The 24,592-nt window shown below is 34.9% G+C and overlaps 1 protein-coding gene across 16 annotated transcripts in view; it reads right to left on the bottom strand.

Moving 5' to 3' along the window:
- The window catches only part of DLG2 (discs large MAGUK scaffold protein 2), a 2,242,830-nt gene that overhangs the window by 18,285 nt on the left and 2,199,953 nt on the right, over positions 1–24,592 (bottom strand). For 10 of the 16 annotated variants that reach the window (XM_049780021.1, XM_049780023.1, XM_049780026.1 and 7 more), the window contains one exon: positions 11,076–11,175. In XM_049780021.1, the coding sequence (XP_049635978.1) occupies positions 11,076–11,175 (100 nt within the window). Of the gene's footprint in view, positions 1–7,045; positions 7,088–10,071; positions 10,118–11,075; positions 11,176–24,592 lie in introns of all 16 variants that reach the window. The other 6 variants (XM_049780035.1, XM_049780032.1, XM_049780024.1 and 3 more) reach the window with 2 other exon arrangements.

The following is a 24,592-nucleotide window of genomic DNA, read 5'->3' as shown; positions in this document are numbered from 1 at the left end:
CAAAATCATTGCTTACAAGCATTTTAAGTCTAGTGCTATAATCTTTCCTATATTCTTTTGAAAGAAAAATTCAGAACATGTATTAAAAGTAAAGTGAAAACAGTTCCAACATTACTTTGTTGTAAAATTTCTGATTTATTGGGCCTCAAATTAATAAATAATCATAGAAGTAAAATGGTTTTAGGCATTTTTTTTAAATAGTCTATTTTATACAGAAGATGAATTGGCCATGAGATTATTTTGGTTTCAGTTGCAGACTCAGAAGTTTAACCTTATTTGTTCTAAAACTGACTACCTTTTGGAAGGGAAATAATTTAGGGCTGTTAAAAAAAATTTCCTGTCAGCTGTTCACAAAAGAGTATAATACAATTACATTTTCCTGAAACCAATGAATCTCATTGCTTTGTTTCCTTATTGCCCTTAACATCCATCTCATCATTTTCATATGCTTTTCTTTCACTATACACAGCACAGCACCAGGGGTCATGGGTCGGTGGGAGAGACGTAAGTTGATTTTGTGAAAGGAGTTAATATTTTATGTTTTCATATGTAACAGCTTTTATGAGGGAAACTGATTGAGAAGTTAAGCATGATATGGACACAGTTATAAAGTACAGAGGTCTTTCCTGCAGAGAGGTAGTTAAGTGTGAGTAGAACCAAGAATGTCTAACTTTTTCAAGCAGTAGGAATAACCTAGATGTCCTACCTTCAGTAGAATCTGCACAGAGTGGTATTGTAGGTAGGTAAAGTGCTTCCTAAACAAATGGGGAATGACCTTTGATGCTTCTGAAAGATATTCTTTGGACTGGTCTAAAAATGCTCAGGGAATTTTCCCACTGTTGGGCAGTGATTTAATATATGAGGTCATTTGGTGTATTCCATTAAAAAAATCTGGAATAAAATTATTCCCCTATAACCTATTAAACGACTAAAATTTAGAGGTTAGTCTCAATTTCCTGAAACCACTGGACAATAAATCTCTCCTTCCCCTCACCCCTGACGAAAATTTCATTCCAAACCCTGGAATCAAAGTCTGAGAACATTAAAATGCAGAACATCAAGATGACAATAATCTAGGGAAAGGAATAGCTCATGGTGGAAGCTTGACAGGTTTGTCCTGCAATGCTTGACTGAAACTGCTCAAGGGATATACTAGCCTCTGCTGTAGGCTGGAAGCTTCAGAAAGGCCAAACCTGGGTGTCATTTCCCACTGTGCATTGTGTCCCTACTGCTTAACAGAGAGAATTCAAGGTATTGTATCTTGTCAGTTTCTCATTGAGAAAACATAGGTTTATCTATTTCTATAGTAGAAAACTGGATGAACAATGAAGTCAGTGATAGGTTCTGCTTTGTGTTTCAGCTCACATTTTTCTCTTTAGGAAATGAGTTTTTGTCTTTTTTCTTACATTTTTTGGCCATAGCTGGCAGTGCAAGGGTTACTCTCCTGGCTCTGCACTAATGAATAATTTTTGGTGGTCTTCAGGGGACTATATAAAATCCTGAGGATGGAACCTGGGTAGGCTGTAAGCAAGTAAAGGATAGGCTACAAGAAAGACAAGTGTTCTATCCACTGCAGTATCTTATCTCCTCAGACCCAAAAGTAATTTTTTTCCTTTGAAGAAATAGAATATTGTGTTTCCACCAGAATCACCTTCTAATAGCTTTGAAAGTCATTTGAATGGGACATCTCAAAAATCAAGATTTCAACAAACATTTTTTACTGGGATATTTAATATATGATAAAAAAAAAAGAACAGGACAAAGCAACCTGGCTTCCATTCATTTCATTAGAGAAATTTATTATTTTTGGTTTATCTATCACCTTTTTGGGGGGTTTATTTGGTAACTCAAAATTGTTCAGAGAGGCAAGAGGGCATTAATAGTAGCAGCATGCGGCTCATCTCATCTTCAGATCCTCTGACATTTGAATAGCTTGTAAGGGAATTTATAGGAAAGCTATGTGTTGGTATATATAGTTGTCATTCAGATACTTAAACTCAATTCCATTTTTGTCTTCAAGAAAGAAAAGCCTTTTGGGAAATGGGAAAAGACCTAAAGGGGGAAGGAAAAGTCAGAAGTGATCAAGTGATTTTGTGATCAAGTGATCAAGTGATCAAAAGTGACAGAAGTGATTAAGGGATTTTGTTTTGATCAGCCTTTTATTTTCCACAGCCATTTCCCTTGAGGAAGAGGTCTCCAATGATCACCAGTGCCTGATGAAGTAGATGAAGAAGTGCCAGATGAAGAAGACATGTTATTGATAACTGCTTCCTTAGTTATGAAGAAGTGGAGTTAAAGTTCTAAGCATCAAAAAAGGCTATCTAAAAAAAAGAAAAGAGCTATAGAATTCTCTGTGGGTGCCTAGAGTTTGTGGGAGTACAGATGGATGGAAGGGGGCAACCCTTCTAAATGAACAAAGGAATGGAGGCAAAGATAAAAACCCAACCCAGCTGCCAGCAGGAGATCCTGCAATAAACATCAACTTTAAGAAAATAACAACAAAAAAATTAAGCTGCTGTGTCATTTCCACCGAGTAGTCATCCTTTATAGTTTTTCTAATTTTTACTTAGGAAGTGTTGGCACTCAGAAATAACAGCTGACAGAAAGGTACAATCTATGATTTGTACTTGTGTTAGCAGTGCTGGGCTGAAAGAGGGAGAGCAGTATGTGGGGATGAGCAGAAGACTCTGGAACACGCTTCACAAAACACTTGGTGTTGATGCAGAAAGCAAGTCACAATAGAGAGATTAATATCTGACTCCTAGTATTCCTCAGAATAAAGAAAAGCAAGTACATGTTCCATAGAAATTGGAAGATGGGGGGGGGGAGGATACGCTTAATGTTTTAAATGGAATGTTAGTGATTGCATCTGCTTGAAAAAGTATTAGGATTTTGAGTCATAGGATGTTAGTATAGAAAAAAGGATAAAGGCAAGTATGTACTTTCCTTGTCTTTACCTTTGACAATCATTACAGAATGAGTTGTATATAGTAATAGTGAGTATCAATTCTTTTTATTTTTTGGCAGGGAGAGAGTGATGCGACCCAGTAGCTCTTAGGAGGCCTGGAGGCCTTGTCTAGTAATTTTGGCCATTAGTTGAATGCAAACTGTCAGCAATAACTGCACAAAAGGCATGTGTTTTAACCACTGTATATTTTACTGGTCCTGTTTTCAACATTTTTAAATAAAACTTTCAGATCACTCTAGTCAATTGGACAGAGTTGAAAGGTTGTTTTTGTATTGTTTTGTTTTGGGGGCCAGAGCTCATCCCCTTTGTAGTTAGGGAACCAGTTGCAGTGTTGGTATCAAACTGAGATGGGCTGTGTTCAAGGGTTTAACCCCTGTATTATTTCTATGGAATCAGAGTTGGAATCTTGATTAAATCTATTTGCCATCTCTTTTCTAACCCAAGTTACTCATGTTATATAAGAGAAAAAGAAGGTTCAAAGACTTTGGGTAATTTTTTTCCCCCAATGAATTATTGGTTCAGATTCTTTCTAGGATATATAGAGCATTAAATAAAAGTTAATCTTAATACATAGTCAAACTATATTTTAATGCTGCTTAATTCCACTGAGATCAATTTTTCAAGGAACTTATTTGGAAATTTCTACTTAACTTATGAGGCTAAATGATGATCATCATACTCTCATTATCCATAATGCTTTAAAAAGCTCTACTAAGCTTTAAGGAAAAAAAAGAACTTTAAGATTTTTTAAATCTATGGAGAAATACAAGGTCTGCATTGTATCTTTTTTTCTTTATTGTCTCCTAATAAAAGGAAATATAAAATGTATGAAACAAACCAACCACAGATACAATCTTGCAGTTGGTTATTTTGTTGACAGAAATCAGGTATTAGCTGATATTCTGATAGCACTGAGGTAGTATTTATAAAATTAGATAATATGCACCATAATTAACTGCATTATAATGATTGTTCAATATAGTTGGAACTTGAACAAGTTATAGTTATATTATATTCTATATTATATTCTACATTATATTCTAAAATGCTTGAGATGATCCTGTAAACATGAAGATATTTATTTAAAATGAGAATTTGTGTAAATAAGTGTGAATAAATATGTATCAATGGTGCCTTCTGGGGTTATGAAACAATAACTCTGCCCTTTGTTTCTAGTCACTGACATGGTATGATTCTTAGAGTAAAAGAATAGCATTTGGCTATCAATAGGGAAAAAAGGTATGTTTCATATTTGTGCATAGTGCTATTCACAAAGAATGAAAGTTTTAATTAGAACAAAGATCAGGAACTTAATAGGGAAGCTCAGTTCTAAAAATATTTGAAGATGGTACTTCCTGAAACAACTGTCTTTCCCAAGTCTGCCTTTTGCCAGATTCCCATCTTTCTACAGTTCAGCTCCAAGTTTCTTTAAATTTGTCTTGAGTTCTCCATTATACAAAGGCCAGAGTTTTATTTTAGAAACTAGCATACTTCATGCATTTCTTATTTATTGATACTTTTTCCAATATATGTATGCTGAGTTTCCAGAGCTGGTTGATATTCCTAAGGGGTCTCCAGTTGCTAATGAAAAGATCATAACATGGATTAGAGATGAATAAATGTTTCTATCTCTGTTTCTTCCTGGAGAAGGAAGTATATTTTCTTTGTAAACAATGACAAAGTCTCTTCTTATCTCTATTTATTTGTAAGAAAAGAAATATGAGTAAATGATCTTCCATAATCCAAATGAGACTCATCAATATAAATTAGATTATATATACATTTGTTGTATCAATAATGTAGAGTCCTTTTCCAATTCTGTTTTTTTTTCTCAAGAAAATGTGCTTGCTGCTACAATACTCATTTATTTGCTCAACTTCTTATTTTATATGCACCTACTATTTGAGAGTGAAAGGATTATGGTATCATTTTGATTTATATTATTTTTCTTATATTTTTTGGAGGGTGAGATAACTGTACTTGTTGATACTCAGGGATGCCAAGGATTAAACCTGGGCCTATACATGTTTTTCAAGCAATTTAGATCTTTGAGTCCAGCCACAACCCCAATCTTGGAGCATCACTTCCAAAACTTGTCAGACAGCTCAAAGTTTTTGTCTAGCTTTTTATAACTTAGTGATGATGGGAAGAACATTCCCTATACTGAAAGAGAAAAGAGTAAATTACTCTAAATAGATTTCCAAATGAAAAGATAGTATTTGTTTATGTTTTCTTATAAAAGATTGAAAAAAGAACAAGGTATAATGTTTTTCCATTTCTTTGTCATCTGGAAGTGTAATGCTGAAGAATTAAAAATAGGACATCAACATAATAAGGGACATGGATCTCTATGAAACTCCCTAAATAAGCATTTCCTTATATCAAATTGAAGATATCTAAGGTGTAAGAATACAATCTTTGATGAGTTATTTTTGGCTTGGTTTATTTGTTTTAAAAATAAAAGATTTCAAGATGTGGAAGAAAGTTATTCCAAGTTGTAAAAATAATAAAATTATAAGAAAAAAAAGTAAAAAAATGTTAAAAATGGGCTTTTTTGGGAGAGTGGGGTGGGAAGGTTTGGTCTACATCTGGTTATGCTTAGGGTTTAGTTCTTGCTCTGCATTTAGGTATTATTCCTGGCAGGCTTTTGGGTTGTTTATGGGCAAGTATACCTTATTTGCTGTACTCTTGCTCTATCCACCAGATATTCGACTCTTGCTGAGAATAAGAAACTTTCATTTTCTTTTTATCATTATGACTTAATTTGCTGAGAAAAAATGATAGGTGGTTCTAATATAAAATAATTGATGAAAGGAACCTCTTCATTGTTTTTTTTTCACATCACTCTGTGGTGTTTTTCATATTTTTTCCTTGGCCTTTCTCTATGTCTGTTATCTTTCTTTTGTCCTTTCCCCCTACTTGCCCCTGACCTAAATCTCCAATTAGAATCTTTCTTAAAATTCAAATGGAATTTGTCTCCTAGCGCACTATCTGATGTTATACTTCAAAAAAGAAAAACCACAGCCATGGTTTTGTTAAGTACCATGGTGTAATTAAAAGAAAAATAATTATAGATTTTAATTAAAATCATATTAAAGATAAAAAATTTGGGGAATTTCTGTGTTATTTGTGGTGAGTGATATAGAGTGGATCTGCAGTTTTCTAACAACATGACTTTTTTTTTAGTAATCCACATCCCTAAGAATTAACAAATAGTAGAGAAATGCTAAGAATACCAGTATTCTTACTGCTATTATGATCTGTAAGATCATACAAAGTATCTATATTAGTTGCCCAATTAATACTAATGGGTGGTTAGAAATCATAGGAAGTGATCCAAAAGATGTGCTTGGTATTTGATGAATATTTTATATATTAAGCAAATGGCTTGAGGTAACAAAATTAATACAGAAAAAAAATAATTTTAAGAGTTACCTACCTTTTCATTCAATTTTTCTGATCCAAGAAATTTGAATTGTTTTTAAAAGCAAGTTCCTTCAATACTAGAGGATGGAACTTTTCATCACTTCCCAATTATCAAAAAGATCAAGTTAACTATATCATAGCATTTGACTTCAAATATTTATCAAAGGGAGAAAAGATATAAAAGGTTCATTCTCAATTTAAAGGCAGCACTATAATTTATACAAAAAATTTCCTTTTATAGAAAAGCTAGGAAAGAAAAATGAAAAGCAAAATTAGATGAAAAATAAAATCATGAAGTCTTTCTGACTAGTCAGGGAGTTTAAATTATTTTAGGACAATAAGTCAAAGTTCACTACTTTTACAGTTTTATCACACTTTCTCTGCAGAATCACGTCTAGTAACAATCAACCAAGATCAGAATTATTGTTACTAAGATTGTCACTGTTTTCACAAATCACCTAAGGGTCTGTCATGGCTCTTGTGTCTTTTGCATCTTTGGACATGAAGTGGTGATTTCATTTCAAGCCATTTGCTGTGAATGAGGATGACAAAGGGCAGCAGTTGAAAACTACAGCTAAAATCTAGAATGACCACTGCAGGCAATGGATAATCAAAAAGAAAAAAAAAACACACACCAAAGCAATAACTTACGGCAGCTACTTTCACTATCGCTGGCAATAGAAGAAACATGTTCTGCAAGAACAGCACAGCAAATTAAAGAGATACCAAGCATTGGCGAGCAGCCATAACATAAAGTAATACATTCATGCAATGCTACTAGAAATATGAGGACAAAGCAAGTCGCAAGAGAGACAGCTTAAGAAAACTCCCAAAAGATGAAAACTTTATTTTCATTTTACAGAAAGCTACTTCTTGGTTGCTGTCTTTTGAACAAAGAAAAAAGTAACTTTAATAACAGAAGAATGTGTAATTATAATCTAAACACTTTTCTGGGGGCAGGCATAAAGGACCCATTCATTTTATTCTGATTGTCTATATTCCTATTTATGAAAGGAGTAAGCTTCTTGCCTACCAATTAGTTTAGAAGCTTCTGCTATACAGGCATAGCTTCTTGGTCTTTTTGTTTTTATTTTGTTTTGCTGGGTGATTGAATTCAAGTACCAGTTGATCCTTAGAACCCCTTGAGTTCTATTTCTATTTAACTCTATTTCTATTTAATTAAACTTATTCAAGGGATACAAAAAGGCTAAGTGGTAATAGCACTTTTTCTGATTCAGTATAAAAATCTTTGATGGAGAAATAAATCACTGAAGAGTCTTTTATGAATCAATGCAATATTTTTGCTTGCATGCTATTGGACCGTGAGAGAATCAAACAGAAACAGAATGGTCTGGTATTAAACACAGGTCCTGGGCCAAAATATGTGTGTATGTGGCCCGCACATGTACGGGTACACATGTGCATATATGAACATGTATGTGTTTTACTCCCAAGCAGTGTTCAGGGGCCTACCAGCCTTTTCTAGGGATTTTTTCTTAGAGATACTTTCCCAGATATCAATCTGACCAATCTAGAATCAGAGACTGTGATGCTGCTCAGTTCCCTGGCAGTGCCAGAAAATATCAAGGCCACCTGGCTGTAATGGGGGTGGTCTCCATTGTCACATCTAGACACAGCTGGGGACAATGTGGTGCTGGTGAGTAAAACTCGATTGAGTGTATGCCTTGCATGCTTCTTTAATTCCTTACTTCTCTCCTGAACCCACAAATTGGTTTTTTAGGGGTCACACCTGGTAGTGCTCAGGGGTTACTGCTGACTCTGCTCAGGAGTGGGGGACCATATGGGATGCTAAGGATCGAATCAAGGTCATTGGCATGCAAGCCCTACTGGCTGTGCTATGGCTCCACAAACTGTATCTTCAATTCATGTTAAATGGCTGCTTATACATTAGTATTGAAAACAGCTTTTACTTCACAGAAACAAAGGTTAGTTAATATCCATATATATGTATTTGTTTTGTGCCAGGATTAGAGCTTTTATTTTCAAAATAATATTCTTTCTTTTGTACTATTTCATTAAGTTAATTCTGCATGTAAGTTAACTTGTATTACTACAAAATTAATTGTAATGGTTATATTTAAAATAATTTATAAAGAAATTTAAAACCTTATAGTTGTTTATTTTACAGTCAATTTTCTAAGCCTCAAGGAACCTTATAGCAGTATTATTTTATTTTATAGGTAATAAAATTTAGAATATTTACCTATCAAATTATTATCATTAATATTCACTAGCAAGAAAACTTTTTTACATAGTGAAATCTATTCAGTTTTTAAAACAGAAATATGCATTTGTGCATGTTATATTTAAAAGCATTTCAATTATGCAATTACGTTTCTGGCATGCCAGTAGCAACTGGTTTTTAGTAGTGTTCACTTCTTAGCAATGCATTAGAATGCTTCCTTTTTCTACCCCAAGAGAAAAATTAGAAACTCTGTTGTACTTGATGATATCCAGATACTGTTGAAAGGAGTATTTAAACTTCAACTATTTTTATTAAAAATTAAACATTTTTTATAAATTGATAGTAGGGAATCAGAGATAAAGTTTTCATCTTTAAGGAGACGAGAAGCTTCTCCTGAGAAGATTTTGCTTTCTAAATAGATATATCTAAAAAAGTGCAAGTTAGCAATTTGAAAGATGAAAAGTATTATTATGCATGGTTGTTTAAACAGTTCTTGAAAACAAAGTTCAGTTCAATGCATTTTTTAATACAAATAAAATGAGCAGCTCCTAAAAATATTGCTATTAAATTAAAACAAAAAAATTTAAAAAATGAACGAATGATAGAGTTGTAAAAGACACAAAATTCTATCTTATTTCATTGGTATACATACAGTGGAATATTAAAGAAAAAATAATATTTCACTATCAATACACAGGGTTGTAATTTTTGTTGCATAGTGCAAGTAGACAGATTAAAGGCACTAACACTTAAAAATTAATATACAATATTTTCTACTTTGTGTGTCAAGTGGTTAGAAAGTGATGTAACGTAGCTAATAAATCACTAATAGGAAGATATATTCAAACACAACTAAAACCTTATCGTATAAACATTTCAGGCAGGATCACTGCAAGTCAGAAAAGTATCAATGAAAGTTAAAGAATCAGAGAAGATCAAATAGCTTAATATTTGCTTTTTTGAGAATGCATGTTCCTTTGACCACAGAGTTGCTCCTTTATGAATGAGAGAAGTACAACCTGATTATCAGATTTGGCAAGGCTATAAAACAGTGCTTGAGAAAAAGTCAAAAGAAAAGATAAGTCCATTTGTGTTTTATTATTCTAGAACATTCAGCTCACCCTTTCCTTCAACATGGCTTCTTGCTCTCTGGAAGGTATTAGGTGGCAGAGCAAGTGATGCAGTATGATTGGCATCAGGCCCATGTTGATAATGACACATGGTCAGAAAGGGAGATTGTGAACTGCAGCGGGAGTTACAGTGTCTGGCACACTTGGCTTTTTAAATGCTGACATGCAGAACAAAAGGGCTGAAATTACTTTTTAAGGAGCATTCACAGCTAGGTAACAAATAAAACTTGGAACTTGTGCATGCTAGGGAGTGAAAGGCCCTCAAGAAAAGGAACAAAAGCCAAACTCAAAAGGAAAGAAAAAGAAAAGAAAAGTTACAGTGACCATTCCTGGGAACTTACTCAGAGTCTTTGTTCCATAACCGTCGTCACCTAATCCGGGGATGTCCTGCACGGAAGTCCCCAGAGAGAGCAATGAGAGAGGAAGAGCAGCCGCGAAAGAGGAAGGAAGAAGTCAGTGGAGTTGAAATGGATACTACCATGACAGACCGTGTTGCCTCAGCAATCTGGATCCACTTTCTCTTCTTTTGAAACAACTTTTACCCCCAACTTCCTGGGCTGAGACTCAAGAATTTAGAAAGCAACGCACAATTTTTAAGCAAGTAAGTATCCAGAAGTAAAAGATTCAGCAAACAGCTGTTTGTGTCCACTATCAGTATTGCCACAGAAATAAATCATTTATTGTTTTTGTTTATTTTTCGCCACACTGAGCAATGCTCAGGGTTTATTCTTGTATCTGTGCTCAGGGATCACTCCAAATAGTACTTGGGACCACATGTGGCCAGTCTAGGAATATACCACCTAGACCTAGAGCCATGTCCAAATCCAATTTCTGGGATGGATTCTGAGGTTTTGTGTCCTTCTCAGGATCACTGCTTAGTGTTTGAAAATATTTGTGGAGCGAAAAATGTAAACAAATAACTTAGAAATCAGTACAAAGAATAGAATTATGACCAATTACTTGTCATTCCAAAATAAGAATAAAAAACTTTAGATGGCAATGGACTCCATTATTTCTGAGCAGAAAAAAAAAATGGTCTCAAGCCCTAGAGAGTTGTATAATAGGAAAAAAAGCAAACTAGACCCATTCTTCAAAAACAGATTCTAGTGGGAAGCACTGTCCCAGCTTCCTGAAGTTCCTCTCCTCTGCATTCTGCAAATGAGAGCTACATGCAGGGAAGGATCCAGACTGCAGTCAAACACTGGTCACAGTAGTAAGCCCTGACCTGCCTGCCTGCTGTGTTTGCCTAGGCATGTGGCCTGGGGAAACCATCATGCGTGTTGCCTATGAAGGATTTTTTTTTCTCTCATGTTGCATGTGATGTTCTCTTTGCGAATCTACTTACGTTCAGGATCACTGGTTTCCTGCTCACTCTGCTCCTTGTTCTTGTAGAATGGGAATTTTCGTGAAAAGATGAAGCTCTTTTTACGCTTGTCATTGAATGACTGTGAAGGAGAAAAGGCATGGGGCAAAACAGGGGACGTCTAATTGCTGTCACACTCATGCTGACAAAACAACTAGTTTGTAAAAGCTGAGAGAGCTGCAGTGACGCAAGAGGATATTCTAAAGAGATGCTAGAGGGTCCCTACTGAAGATTTTCTTTTTAGAAAGTATCCATTTCTTTTATTATTATTAATATTATTATTTGATTTGAGGGCCACATCCAGAAGTGTTCAGAGATTATTTTTGGCTCTGCATTCAGGAATCACTCCTGACAGTCTGGGGTGGGGGTGGGGTGTCATATAGGATGCCAGAAAATCAACCCAGGTCAGCCTCATGCAAGGCAAATACAGTATCCACTGTACTATCACTCTAGCCCCTTTTCTTGAAAGGAAAAATTTGAAAAATTTTCTCAATAAAAGAACAAGTTGCAGATAAATGTGGATGGACAGAAAAAGATAATCTTGGAAACAGGAGATTCAGAGTGTCTGTTTTCTTCTACAACTGGATAATTCATGGTTTTAGAGAGGAAAATCCCCAAAACCTTAGCATATTTTTCATTAGTAGAATAAGCAAAATATCAACCCTAAAGTTCTACTGTCCTAGTGGAGGGTAGTGGAAAGTGTATATAAATGACATCTTTATCATCATCAATAGCATCGTGCAGAAGAAAGATCTTATTAGAGAAACTAGCTCTCTTCTGTGTCTAGATACCTATTTGTTTGTTTACTGATTGATTATATTGGTGGAGAATGAAAATCAGTTTCAAATATGTATTTTGCTGCTAAACCATATCCATGACCCTAAATATTTTTGAACCAATTTGAATTTGAAGTACTTCAACTTGCATTTAAAGAAATCTCTAACAAAAATGTACAAATTCATGATATGTGATAATTACAATATCACACACTGATTTGTGATACTGAGATCTAATATTTCTAGTCAAAAGAGATAGTAAAGATATTAAGCACTTTGCCTTTGTTTGGTAGGCAGGAGTTCAAAGGCATAGGGATGTGGAGTTTTGTCAATATATGGAAAGAGGTGGACAGCTTTGGAGACTGTCAATCCAAATCTGTTAAAACTGCAACTAAAGGGATGTTTGTACCCTAGTCACTTGAGCAAGGGAAGCATGGCAATAATGAACCGGACCTGATAAAATATAATGTAAGGCCAGTCTTTAAAGATGAAAGCTCTTCCATTAGCTTAAATAAGCATAGTTTTTACTCAACTAAGTCTCATTTGCTTGTCTCAGTAAGTTAAGTAAATTCCATTTCTTCTTATTATATCAATTGTCTTATGAGATTCTTCTTTGGAAAACATGTTCAATAATTTTATATGCAAGTTTTAGTAATCTCATTTAAAATGTTTGTTTCACCAGCTTGATTATTATAATTGGTTTGAGTCCGAGAGTCACTCTTCAAGGAATACTGTTGTTACTGTTGTTTTTAACCACAGCAGGACTTAAAAATGAATGTGCTGAGGACTCCGAAGATAATTTGACAAAGGAAATGTTAAAAGTGTTAGCAATGGTAGGTGGTAGGAATAAACAAGCAAGATTCAAATAAGACTTCTTAAAAAGAAAAGTAGTTGTTTGGATGTATGTCTTTTGGATATTGGTGGGAGTTAGTTATATGCCCTTATGGACATGAAGTTTATCAAAATGGTATAACTTAAATTTCTTTGTATACTTATATACTTCTCTATTAAATATGCATTTGGTAGACATTCATTTAATAAACAGTAAAATACTAAATTATTGGCATTGTCATTCAGTAATTCATTAGTCTTTTATTTACTAGGAAGGTGCAAGAAGTCAGTGGAGTTTTTTTATTTTTTTGTTTTTTTGTTTTTTGTTTTTGGACCACACTCGGCAGCGCTCAGGGGTTACTCCTGGCTGTCTGCTCAGAAATAGCTCCTGGCAGGCACGGGGGACCATATGGGATACCGGGATTCGAACCAACCACCTTTGGTCCTGGATCGGCTGCTTGCAAGGCAAACGCCACTATGCTATCTCTCCGGGCCCCAGTGGAGTTTTTATAAGATCACACATGCTTTGAAATTAGGGGCACATTTTATACTTTATATTTAAGTCTTATAAATTTATTCTAAGAAAAAAGCTCTTCATAAGCTCACCACAGAGTGGTGAGTGCAATTAGAGATAAACTACACTGTGAACTATAACAATGTGAATGAATGAGGGAAGTGGAAAAGACTGTCTCGAGTACAGGTGGGGGTAGGGTGGGGAGGAGGGAGATTTGGGACTTTGGTGGTGGAAATGTTGCACCGGTGAAGGGGGCTGTTCTTTGCATGACTGAAACCCAACTACAATCATATTTGTAATCAAGGTATTTAAATAAAGATATTAATTTAAAAATCTCTTATAATTATTATTTTGTTGACAGAACTTAGAGTCAATACAATTGTATATGACTTGTAACTAAGGATTGGCATTCAAAGGCTGGGAATCCCACTTCCAATTTTCCCAGTTAAAATGGTTGAGTTCTTAAAGCAATATTAAATATTCTTGCATCACTCCAGTTTCATGCCACTTTTACATTTCAAGCATATTTAAATTTTAGAAACTGAAAACAAAAGAAAAGATATCATGTGAGAGTAATGACAAGTGATATTGCAAGATATGTTAGACATTGAACTTCAACATTAAAGATGACATGTCATGCAAACAGGTTTGTACAAATTTCATGCAAATACGAAATAACATCAGAGGAGTAAAGTCAGGTTAAAATGTAGACAATGACAATATGGAGAACTTTGAGGGCTACAATGAGGCCACATGCAAACCACAGCACTAATGTTATCTTATGGAGTTAAAAGAAAATGAAAATGTGTTGTTTGTGATATGAATTCTTATGTCTGTTCAAAGCAAGAACTGTAATGTGTGACCATTCCTCAGGTATGAAAATTTTGTGTATATGGTTCATCTGATTGGAATATAATTATTTTGGTATCACAATTTTGAAAAAAAATAAAAAAACTCAGAAAATATACAATAATTGATCATTTATAAAATTGCCTAACATTAATCTTATTACTCCAAACCATTTATTATTGGGATTAAAAAAGTAATGGTATTATTGGGGTTTATATCACCTTACATTTATGAACACAAAATCAAATCATAATTTCAATACACAAAGCTTTATAAGATACTCATTGTGGTCTTAAATATTTTTAATTAACAATTTTGTAACAGTTTACAATATTATTTTCTTATTTTAATTAGGCATGTATAATACCATCATATAATCATGTTGTTTATTAACATATACTTCTAAAGAAACTGAAGGTCGGTCTATAATTCTATTAGTCATACTTGATCAATGTTACTTTCACTCTATATAACATTATCTTAAATCCTTATATATTGTTTCATGGCAGTTAATGTCTTTAAAGAGAGATTTTGGAAAGACCCAGTCACATGTAGAAAGCAAAAATTTGAGCAAATTGTCACAGTTATAAATTTCATTTTGGATGTTGACTTGAATTACTTACTCTTATGAACCAAAGTGAGAAAACAACTAACATTTATTAAGCCAGGTCTGGTACTATAAGCTAAGATATTCACTAACTTCAGGAGGACAAAAACACTCCCATATAACAGATGAGATAGCTAACCTTTATCTTTAAACTTTAACCTTTTACTTTTTCAGTGGCCATAATTATTCACATTCATTCATACTGTAGTCAAACTTACTCAGTGGACAATGGTGTACTTGAATCTGCAAGTATTATTTTTCCTTCCTTCCTTCCTTCCTTCCTTCCTTCCTTCCTTCCTTCCTTCCTTCCTTCCTTCCTTCCTTCCTTCCTTCCTTCCTTCCTTCCTTCCTCCCTCCCTCCCTCCCTCCCTCCCTCCCTCCCTCCCTCCCTCCCTCCTTCCTTCCTTCCTTCCTTCCTTCCTTCCTTCCTTCCTTCCTTCCTTCCTTCCTTCCTTTCCCTCCCTCCCTCCCTCCCTCCCTCCCTCCCTCCCTCCCTCCCTCCCTCCCTCCCTCCCTCCCTCCCTCCCTCCCTCCCTTCCTTCCTTCCTTCCTTCCTTCCTTCCTTCCTTCCTTCCTTCCTTCCTTCCTTCCTTCCTTCTTTCCTTCCTTCGTAAATCCTCAGTGATTTTGATAAATCCATTTGAAATATAGCATTTTTCACAAACTTTGTTTTAGTAAACTTTTTAAAAAATAATTTTACTTAGCATTTCATTGTAACAAGCGATATAAAACGAATTTCTAATTTAGTTACGGAAGTGTGATTTACAAAGTAATTGATGAGTTTTAGGCGCATAATATTTTTTTTAAATCTTTACTTAAGCACCATAATTATGGCACATGATATTTCAACACCATTCTCACCAATCTCTGTGTCAACTTGCTTTCCTTTCAAATAAGAAAAAATTTGTAATCTAAGCCCATTTTGAATTTATAATTATTAGCATTTGATTCTCTGTTTCTATTTTTCATTGTCCCCTTCCTTACCCCACAACAAAAAGTTGTATTTGGGGGACTACTCCTGGCTATTTTCTCAGAAGTGATCCCAAATGGTGCTCAGGGTGGGGCTAGGGAGTTGAATCAGAATTGGTCAAGTGCAAAATAATTGCCTTGTATCCTGCATTTCATTTCTCGTGGTATAGAGAGATGCCATCATTTTCACAATTTCACTGCTTAACCATTATTTAAATTATCAGATACCATTGGCTTCAACAATAAATTTTTGTGGGCTTTCCTACTACATTTTGACCCCACACATGTTTTTGTGAGCTATTTTTCTTGTTCCACTGATAAAGTAAAAAAAAAAAAAAACAAAGTAAAATTAAGTAAATTTAGTAGTGAAGCTACAAATGCAATAAAAATCAGTGGTTTGAAAAGGTAAATGAATAAATATAAAATATATTAGTGGTTGGAGAAGGCTTGGGTATGGAGTAAAGAGAATGGAAAGTGTAATTTTTCTCTCTCTTTTTTTTTTTTTTTTAGGTTTTTGAGCCACACCCGGCATTGCTCAGGGGTTACTCCTGGCTGTCTGCTCAGAAATAGCTCCTGGCAGGCACGGGGGACCATATGGGACACCGGGATTCGAACCAACCACCTTTGGTCCTGGATCGGCTGCTTGCAAGGCAAACACCGCTGTGCTAGCTCTCTGGGCCCCGGAAAGTGTAATTTTTAAGGAAGATAAAATGTTCCAAAATCAGATGTTGAGGGGTCAGAGAGATAGCACAGTAGTAGGCCATTTGCTTTGCATTTGGCCAACCTGGGAGGGACCCAGTTTAGTTCCTGGTATTCCATATGGTCCCCCAGCCTGCCAGGGGCAATTTATGAGTGCAGAAGCCAGGAGTGCCACCTGAGTACCACTGGATATGACCCAGAAAACAATAAACCAATGAATCAATAAATAAAGTTTTTGTGTTGTTTTGTTTTGTTTTGTGGGCCACACCCATTTGACCCTCAGGGGTTAACTCCTGGCTATGCGCTCAGAAATCGGTCCTGGCTTGGAGGAACCATATGAGATGCCAGGGGATCGAACAGTGGTCTGTCCTAGGCTAGCGCCTTACCTCTAGTGCTATCACTCCAGCGCCCAATTAAGTTTAAAAAAAAAATCAGATATTGTATAATCCTATGGATGTACTAAACAAACTTGTATTGTACATCTTAAGTGGGTATATTATATATACAATTTAAATAATATATCAACAAAACCATTTTAAAAGTAAAACTCTTCCTTTCCTTGCCCCAACCATGGGATGTATGGATACAATAATAGTATGTTTTAAATTTTATTTGCTGTGAATTTTTAAATTTAATCAAATGAGAGGTTACCACATTACTAACCCTTTCATTCATTCACAGGCCTTGTTTGTCTAATTCTTTTATATTTCTGTTAAATGAATACCCTTCATGTTGTGACAGACATTAGAATACCCATATTAGAAGTCAGCCTATTATTGTGAATCAGAAGCCTAAGCTATTAGGCTAGTAGAACGGGATTGCCAAGTATGACCCTCAGATGCCCTGGGATTAATGAACTGGCTTAATGGCTTAAGACAAAGTACAGGCTTCATGAAGAAATGAACAACTCAACCTTTTTTTCCCCACTGAAATCCTATGTTCTTAAAGATGCATAAGTTAATCTGAATGTATTTTTATCCTTCTCATGCAGAACACTTTAAAATTAGGGGCTTGTTTCAGTTTTTCTTCTCATCCTGTTCTGATTTTTTCCAGCTTTAAATGTTTCATAGTTCTAAAATGTCACCATCGTGATATGAATATTCTCTGTAGACTTTTTACTGAGATGAAATACACCTTATTTTGTGTCTTTGTTTTCTTTTTTAAATGCCTTCCCCCATCTTATTCTCATTTCTCTCCTAAAATAATCATGATACTTTTGGATAATCACTATAAATTTAGATTACCACATTGTGTTATACATATCTTGTTTTCATATAAAAAATAAAGAATGGGAAGAGGCTAAAGAATAAGTAAAACTAAAAAAGAATACGTTAAAGGAAAGATAAGGGTTTTCTTGAGATTTTTTCCCCTAAAACTATGTCTATACAGATGTGTATATGCAAGTGTCTATGATAATGTTCAATTTAAAAACAGTTATCTTACATTCAAATGAATTAATGTAGCTAGGTATTGAGATTTAACAACTGCTAATATTTCATACACAAAAAGACAATCAACTTCCTGATAGGAGAACAAAATACTGCTACAAAGTTGTCTTGCAAGTCTCTGTTCTCAATGCTTGAAAAAAGAAGGAAGTCATCTGAGTTAGAGAGAAAGATGGTACAGTTAATGGGTAGGGTGCTTGCCTTGCAATCAGCCAACTGGGTTTAATCTCTGAGACCCCATATGGTGCAATAACCACCAACAGGCCTAGCTCCTGACCACAGTGCTAGGAATAAGCCCTAAACGTGGCCTAACACAACAATAGTCCTTTTTCTACCAATAAATCTCAACTTATTTAACTTTTTTTTTTATTTACAGAAATAAAAAGCAAAGAGACAAGATAAATTATGCTATTAGGAAAATATGGCATATAGCAAACTTTATAAGACAAGTATATAGTTGTAAAGTGTAAAAATTGATAAAGGGAGGAAAATATAAATCAGAAGAGATAAATGAGATCAATGATTTGAAATAGAGTACTTCTATAAAAGAATAACTAACCAACATATCTAACAAACATAAGTTTATGTTTGTTAGAAAATTTAGTGTTTCAGGTAGATTACTAACAGTTGGTTTAAACCTAAATTCGTTTATCCTCAAATTGTTGGATATTTCTGTACTTTCCTATTTTTAAGGAATCAATATAATAATTTGTATTTTAAAATTATATTTTTGGGAATAGATTTAAATTATTGAGCTCAATACTATGAATATTTAAAATTTGAAACACTGAAAACTGCTTTAAAAACAGTATTATTTATTCAAATTACCATCCCTATTATTTTTTGGTATGTTTATGTTGGACAATACCTAATGGTACTTGTAGGCTAGCCTGACTCTATGCTTGGAGTTGCTCCAGGAGGTGCTAGGGAACCATGTGGTCTTGCAGTATAGAAAAGGAGACTTTTGCAGGTAAAACATGTATTCAGATTATCGAGCTAATATTCTAGAATGTTTATTCTTGTGTGTGTGGGGTGGGCAGAGAATACAGACTGTAGGGCTGTTAGGCTCAAATAGTAGAGTTGCCAGGATACACTGAAGAGAATTGGTACACCATAGTGAAGAAACTGAGCTCATGACCCATAATAAGCTTGTAAAGGGATGAGCACAATAATACAGTACACAAGGTACTTGCCTTGTGCGTGACCAACCCAGGTTTAAGCCCCACCACAGTATATGGTCCCCCGAACAATGTCAATTTTGAACTCCTACTACAGAGCCAGGAGTAAGCCCTGAGCACTGCTGGACTTGCTGCCTCTACACCACCCTCACCCCCAATAAAACAAAACACACAGTTACAAGGCAGGTGCTCTAAGTTATTGTTCTATTTCTTTCAGACATAAAGTAATTTATTCCTAGTTTTTAACTGATACCAATGCTGTGTTCTAATTGATTGTTTTTCCTTTCACTATTATTTACACTCTCCTATCACCACATTATTTTATAAAGCTTCAATTAAAATGTTATACTATAAGGCTGTCAGGAGTAAAATTTATTTTGTTTTATATTTTATATGTTGATGTGGATTTTATTTTATTTTACTTTATTTATCACCGACTCTGTTTAAAAATCACTCCTGATGCTTCTGGTGGGGCCTGAGGGACTGTATGTAGGAAGAGTCCAGGTTCAATCCTCAGCACCACATGATCATGAGCACTATAAGGAGTGATATCTAAGTACTAAATCAGAAATAATCTCCGTACACTACTGGGTATAATACTCAAACAGAAACCACAAAGAAAAATAAAAATAGCAAATCTAATTTGGTTGGGGATTGGACAGAGGTGGTTTCATTTGATCTTTGTTTCCACACTTTTTTTTTTTTTGCCCAAGTGGTGTTTTATCTTTGAAGATACTCTTAGAATTTTACTTGTGTTTTCCTCTATATACATTATGGTTTCGGATCTGATATAAAGATCTTTAATTCATTTTGATTTGACCTCTGTACATGGTGTCAGGAAGAGGTTTAAGTTCAGTTTCCTGCATGTAGCTGACCAGATTTCCCAGCACTACTTGCTGAAGAGGCTTTCTTTGCTCCACTCATATTTATTTTTCTTTAAAAATAAAATTATAGTGTTCCTGGGGGCCTGGCTCAAGATATTCATTTATGGGGCCAGAGAGATAGCATGGAGGTAAGGCATTTGCCTTGCATGCAGAAGGACAGTGGTTTGAATCCTGGCATCCCATATGGTCCCCCAAGCCTGCCAGGAGCAATTTCTGAGCGTAGAGCCAGGAGGAACCCCTGAGCAATGCCGGGTGTGACCCAAAAACCAAAAAAAAAAAAAAATTCATTTATATTCCACTTAGAGTCTGTTTGTATTTCAATATTATGCAGTTTTAATTACCACCACTTTGTAGTACACTTTGAAATTGGGAAAAGTGATGCTCCCCATCTTCTTTTTCTTAAGGATTGCTTTATTTATTCATGGAGGTTTATAGTTTCATTCGAATTTCAGAAGTGTTTTATCTATACCTTTGAATTGTAACTATATCCTTATAGTAACTGCATTGAATCTGTACAATGCTTTGGGGGAGTATTGCTATTTTAATGATGTTAATGCTCCCAATCCATGAGCATGGGATGTGTATCCATTTCCTAATGTTTTCTCTTATTTCTTAAAGCTTTAGTTTTATAGTTTTCTTTGTATAGGTCTTTCACCTCTTTAAGTTGCCTCCAAGCTTAATTTACTGAGGCACAATTGAAGAGGATCATTTTTTATGTCCTCTTTTTTTTTATTAATTGCATTTAGAAAGCAATGGACGTTTTGGTGTTAATTTTGTAGCCTACCACTTTACTGTAGAAAACAATTATTTCTAGAAGCTTTTTTTGTAAAGTCTTTAGGCTTTTCTAAGTAGAGTATCATATTACTTAAGAATAGTGAGAGCTTCCCTTTCTATCCTGGATAACCTTGATAGCTTTTTTTTTTTTTTGCCTAAGTGTTATAGCAAGTACTTCCGTATTTTAATGAATAGAAGTGGCAAGAGTTAGCAACTTTGTCTTATGCTGAAACTTAGAGGGAAGGCTTTTAGCTTTTCTCCCATTGAATATAACATTTGCTATATAGTATTGTGGTAAATGGTTTTGACTACATTGAGAAAAGTTTCTTCAATTCCCTTCTTGTTCAGAGCTTTAAAATACCAATGGGTATTGGATTGTGTTAAATGCTTTCTTTGCCATCTGTTGATATAACCATATAATTTTTAATTTTTCTTTCATTGATGTGATTTGACTTGATTGATTGACTTGTATAGATTAAACTATTCTTCCTTGGTCCTGGTGTATAATCTTTTGGAGGAATTGTTGAATTTTATTTACTAATATTATGTTGAGGATCCTTTGCACCTGTGTTTATCACAGTTACTGGCCTGTAATTCTCTTTTGTGATGTCTCTGCTTTTGGTATCAGGTTGATGTTAACTTTGTAGAAACTAGGAGTGTTTGCTCAATTTCCTGGAAGAGCCTGAAAGGACTAGCACTAGGTCCTCTTTAGAGGTCTGAAAGAATTTATAAGTGAATCCATTTGGGCCTGGGCTTTTGTTTTCGATGTCTTTTAATTACAATTTTAATTTCCTCAATAGTGATAGGTCTCTTCAGGTATTGCAAGTCATCTTTGTTTAAACTTTGGAGTTTATAGGAGTATGAATTTGTCCTTTTCTGCTACATTCTCTCAGTCTGTGTCATAAAGATTCTCAATTAATGTTCTGAGTTTTGTTTATCTTTTAAATTTCTGTAGTGTTTGATGTGACATTATCCCTTTTATTTCTGATTCTGCTTATTAGGGTCGAGGCTTTCTTTATGAAACTTGCTAATAGTTTATCAATTTTACTTATCTTTCAAAGAACCAAATTTCGCTTTCATTAATCTTCTGGTTTGTTTTTGGTTTCTTTATTTATTGATTTCTTCTCTAAGTTTCTTTTTCCTTCTTCCTTAAGTTCTTTTAAGTTATTTAGATAATCCCTTTCTTCATTCTTAATGGATGCTTGCAAAACTATATATTTTTTTCCTCTTAATACTGCTTTTGCTGTATCCCATGATATTGTGATAGTATGTGTCCTTATTCTGGTTTATTTCCAGGAATCCTTATTTTCCAGGAAATCTTTATTTCCAGGAATCAGAAATAGTTGATCAATTTCTATCCTCTTGATTTTATTGAGCTATACTTTTCTCTCAATCTTTTTTTTTTTTTTTTTTTTTTTTGATTTTTGGGCCACACCCGGTGACCCATAGCTCAGGGGTTACTCCTGGCTATGCGTTCAGAAATCGCTCCTGGCTTGTGGGACCATATGGGATGTCGGGGGATCGTACTGCGGTCTGTCCTAGGCTAGTGCATGCAAGGCAGAAGCTCTTGCACCATGGCTCCGGTGCTATTGAGCTATTCTTCGTGGCCCAGCATTTGGTCTATCTCAGAGAATGTGTCATATACTTTGAATAATGTGAATTTGGCTCTTTGGGTATGAAAAGCCATATATGCAAGTTTTTCAGTTGTGAAATTTCTGTTTGTATTTTTCTCATGTCCAACTCTTTATTCTACAACGTGTATTGGCAGTCCATTCTATTGTTGTTGTTTGAGCTTGTTCAACATCCTAAGTCTTTCCTCTTTGAACTCCATTTCAGAGAAGTTATAAGGGGATTAGTATTGATTGGGTTTGCAGGGTTTGCAATCTTTACTCACCAGGAATGGTGGGTTTTGTGCTGCTTTATCTTTTGTAGTTTGAAGGTGCTTCTTTCCTATGCCATTATTAGTCTTTAACACTGCCAGGGAGGTATCAGGGGAATTTATGTTGGTGAGAAATTATGTTAGGGCTACTTCATGGACAATCTTTAGTTCTTCAAGAATTCTGTTTTGATCTGGGATCTGTGTTTCTGCTGCTGCTGCAGTCTTCACCACAGCTATTGCTGCCTATTGTTTTAAATCTTAAAGTACCTGAGATGAATGAGGAACTGATCTAGCATCTCCTCAACAACTTGAGCTCCACTACCCTAGAAGGGGATTGTTCTCTTGCTCTTACCACCTGGTGCCACTAGCTGCCCACCTTGCCTGATTCTGCAGAGCATTGCCAGTGTGACCTAAGCCTGTGGCCAGTTCAGCAGTAACTCCAAACTGCATTTTCAAAAAGAGATAGAGAAGTTTTTCCAATTAAGTGATAATGGAGTCTTTACAAATAATCAAGTATTTGTCAAATTTGTATTTGCCAAATATTTGACAAAGCATTTGTCAATTTGTCAAAAATACATAAAAACAATAATATCTGCATAATAGCCACAAGTTTCTTTTCTTTTCTTTCTTTCTTTCTTTCTTTTTTTTTTTTTGGTTTTTCAGCCACACCCATTTGATGCTCAGGGGTTACTCCTGGCTAAGCGCCCAGAAATTGCTCCTGGCTTGGGGGGACCATATGGGACGCTGGGGGATCGAACCGTGGTCCTTCCTTGGCTAGTTACAAGGCAGACACCTTACCTCTAGTGCCACCTCATCGGCCCCCACAAGTTTCTTTTCAATTAAGATACTCTAAAAATACTGACAAAAAATACTCTGGTTTCTCTTCAGATCGCATAAATCTTTCGCCTTTTAAAAATACTGACAATTGCTTGTCATAACTTGGGATAGCCCCAGAGAAACTATCACTTTGTAATAGTGCTACCCAATTTTCCCTGAACTCTGAAATAAATGGCAACAGTTGGCACTGCACGGTATCACTCTTAACAAGTAAGTTGACCTCATAGTTTCTCCCATTTGTAATTATCTTTAGTAATTGCTGCAGGGAAAGAATATCCTCCTTTCCCCTCAATGAATCTCAATTATATACAGTGGTATAACATAATCCTTAGTCATAAAATGCTTTTTATTGCTTCATGATTTTAAGAATTAGAGAGTAAACTGATAATGTTTAATATGTTATGATGACAGATTGGCGCAAAATGGGCTACACATGAATATTTTTCCTAAGAAGTATAATTTTTATTTATTTCAAACCATGTTTATTGTTAATTATATCACATCTCAATGAGACAAATTAACTAAACTCTTCTTCAAGGTACATTTTTCAGTGCTGTAATTGATGTCTTTTAGATGACCTAAACAGTGCCATAGTTAAGATTGCGGTATGAGGTCTCTTGACTATCTGAAAAGACAATTTAAGTATCAAGAGTACAAGCTTCTAAGAAAAACCCAATCTTTTCCCAGATATTCAAAGAAAAAGGGCAAAGATCCCTGCATCATTATCTTTCCAAGCTCTGATACAGAGTTGGGATAAAATAGCACTTAACCATGTAAGTGTGTGTAGACAACCTATTTCTTTGGATGCTGCTTCTTCATCTGTAACATAGATGACATACCCATGAACTTTGAGGATATTAGAACCTAGTGTTAGCTCAAAAAAAATTTCCTTCCTTCCTTCCTCCCTCCCCCCTCCCTTCTTTCCCCCTTCCTTTCTTTCTCCTAATTTGGTGCTTGTTGGGAATTAAATGAGGGCTTTTCACATGTAAAACACTCTTAATTCCACTAAACTATCTATTTGTTCACCCATAAAAGATTTCACTACCAAAATTAACGAATCCACCATAATAATTGATCTGTTGTTTTTTTTTAATTGTTCTGTTTTTAACCCGGATGCTGTCTAAAACTAGTTTCATTTTTCTTAAAGTATATTTTAATCACAATTTTACTGATTTTACCCTGGGTTGGTTTTCATTTCAATCTAGTGGTTATTTTAGTATTATGCATAAATGTGTAGATTTTTTCCAATACATAGCA

Source organism: Suncus etruscus, chromosome 9 (assembly GCF_024139225.1).
Source record: "Suncus etruscus isolate mSunEtr1 chromosome 9, mSunEtr1.pri.cur, whole genome shotgun sequence".
Taxonomy (NCBI): Eukaryota; Metazoa; Chordata; class Mammalia; order Eulipotyphla; family Soricidae; genus Suncus; species Suncus etruscus.
Note: the sequence above shows the minus strand (reverse complement) of the source record. Positions and strands in the feature narration are given on the sequence as shown.